Source organism: Bombyx mandarina, chromosome 21 (genome assembly GCF_030267445.1).
Source record: "Bombyx mandarina strain Sakado chromosome 21, ASM3026744v2".
In the NCBI taxonomy this organism is placed as follows: domain Eukaryota; kingdom Metazoa; phylum Arthropoda; class Insecta; order Lepidoptera; family Bombycidae; genus Bombyx; species Bombyx mandarina.
The window spans coordinates 12082399-12084846 of record NC_143227.1 but is presented as its reverse complement, the minus strand read 5'-3'; the positions used below and the strand labels follow the sequence as shown (position 1 = coordinate 12084846).

Sequence of the window (2448 nt, the reverse complement as noted above, 5' to 3'; positions counted from 1 at the left end):
AATTCGAGGCCGAGGTACCGCAACCCGGTTACCCCAACCTCGACGCGGACGCCTCCAATCACCAGGTGGGCCCCGGGCGGCGGCTCTCTTCCAGCCCTGTGAAACAGCAGGGCCTGGGATTTTTCGAGCGCCACCTCGAGGCCCAACCTCCGAATATTACCGACGACGAATGCCACCCCTGCGCAGGCAAGACGGGCAGACTCATGGTAGTCTTTCCCCCGAGCCATGACTAACGTGTCATCCGCGTAACACACAACGCGTAGGCCGGGAGAGGGCTGTGAAGGGCACCCCGCAGGACCCAGCCGTAGCCGATATTCCACAGAAGAGGGCCAAGGACCGACCCCTGTGGAACACCGCGCTCGACCGGAAAGCGGAGCACCGCACCCCCGTGTCCGGTGCATACGACCGACCTGTCCTCAAGATAGGATCCGATCAGCCGGCGGAGGTACGCAGGGACGCAGTGATATTCAAGCGCCCCCGCGATCACTGACCAGGGTAAGGTGTTGAAAGCATTGGCAATGTCCAGGGACACTGCCAGAGCCACCCCACCCCGGGCGACAGCTTCATCAGAGAGGGCACGCACGCGCATAATCGCGTCGATGGTAGAGCGGCCCTCTCTGAAGCCGTACTGCTCCGCCGATAGATCGGGACCCGTCCCAGTCAGGTGCCGGACGATGCGGGCGGCGACAACTCGCTCCAACAATTTTCCCGCCCCGTCCAGCAACACAATGGGGCGGTACCCCGCGGGTGAGTCCGCCGGGCGCCCCTCCTTCCTCAAAAGGACGAGTCTGCCCGTCTTCCACTGGGTCGGAAACCGTCCCGACTCAAGGCAAGCTTCGAAAAGTCGCACAAGCCGGTCCCCCAGAGCACCGAAGACCAAATCCCAGACCCGGCCGTGAATACCATCAGGGCCGGGGGCCGCGTCCTTCCTCCTCATCTTTGACACGGCCGCACGGATCTCTGCCCCCGAAATCTTCGGAGGGGCACGTCGGCAGGGGCATCACCACCATCGTGACGTGGTGGCGTGCCCATGAAAGGGGGCCGAAAAGTCCCCTCTCCCTGCGGGAACAGCGCAGAAACTATTTCCCGCAGCTGCCGAGGCTGGAGTCGCTCGGTCATCGGGGGAGCCCACGGCCGCAATTTCTTGCGGACAGTTTTGTATGGGCGCCCCCAGGGATCCTGATCGAGCGTCTCCAGGAGCGTCTGCATGCCCTGAGATTTGGCCTCACCGATGGCCAGCCGCAACGCCTCTTGCTTTTGACGGCAGTCGGCGTGCAGCCGGTCCGCCGCCTCCGCAAAGTCGTCATCGCGAAGACGGCGGCGGCGGTGGCGAGCGCTCCGGCGGCGCGCCCGCACGCACTCCTCACGGAGTTGCGCGATATTGGGTGACCACCAGTACGCACCGCCACGCGGAGCGTGGCCACCTACCCGGGGCATCGCTGCATCGCAAGTCCGACACATCGTTCCCCGGAACCAGTCAGCCTCCGACTCCACATCCACAGGGCTCGCGGGCACGGGTGCCCACGCAGCCACTGCAGCCGCCTCCACCAGGAGCTCCTTATTCAGGCGCTTCAGTGCCCACCTGGGGAATGATCGAGGCGTACTACGCGGGAGCTCCTCCTCACCACGGGCGACCATAGCTGACGCAGAGCGAGAGGAGGCAGAGAGCTCAAATCGGACGTATCGATGGTCCGAGAGCGTCTCCGCCCCCTCAAGAACACGCCAGCCACGGGTGCGGCGTGCGATGGAAGGAGATGCGAAAGTCACATCCACGTGAGATTCGCCGTTCCATCGCACGCAAGTCGCGACCGAACCCCTGTTCAAGAGACAGAGACCGGCCGCGATCGCCCACTCCGAGAGCATCCTGCCACGCGAGTTCGGGCGGGGGGAACCCCAAGCTACCCATTTGGCATTGAGGTCTCCCGCTAAAATCACCGGGCGAGACCCGAGGCGATTAACCAACGCCTCGAGCCCGCCCAAGAACCGCTCGAACTCAGCGAGATGTCTGTTCGGAGAGAAGTACACCCCGATCACGACGGTTTCATCGACCCTGGCCGCGACGTAACCGGATCCCCTGGCCACCATCACCAGGGGGGGTAACGCCGCAGCCTGTCTGATTATGATTGCCACGGAGCCGTCGATGTCCCCGATCCACGAATCCTGATCAGCAGGGACGAAGTACGGCTCCGCGGCGACAGCGACATCAATTGACCACTCCGCCATGGTGTGGACGAGGAGATCCTGCGCCCTGGCGGAGTGGTTCAGATTGGCCTGGAGGAAGCGATGGACGTGCCCCATTATTGAGGGGTTATGTCCATCGCTCCTTCGTCCGTCCCGCCCTCCGGCTCGACAGCCGCGGCGGGAACTAGCTCGCCTGCTACTCCATTTGCAGCTGGCACCTCCTCTGCACCTTTTTTTCTTTTGTTTTTTCCACCTCTCCTCCTCTTC

At 63.5% G+C, this 2448-nt stretch overlaps 1 protein-coding gene across 1 annotated transcript; it reads right to left on the bottom strand.

Moving 5' to 3' along the window:
* Positions 1-229: 229 nt before the first annotated feature.
* Positions 230-2085, bottom strand: LOC149500505 (uncharacterized). Its single transcript, XM_089736586.1, has 2 exons — positions 1429-2085; positions 230-628 (listed from the first exon to the last, which is right to left on the bottom strand). Exons 1-2 carry the CDS (start codon positions 2083-2085, stop codon positions 230-232), a joined length of 1056 nt encoding a protein of 351 aa, XP_089592712.1.
* Positions 2086-2448: the final 363 nt, after the last annotated feature.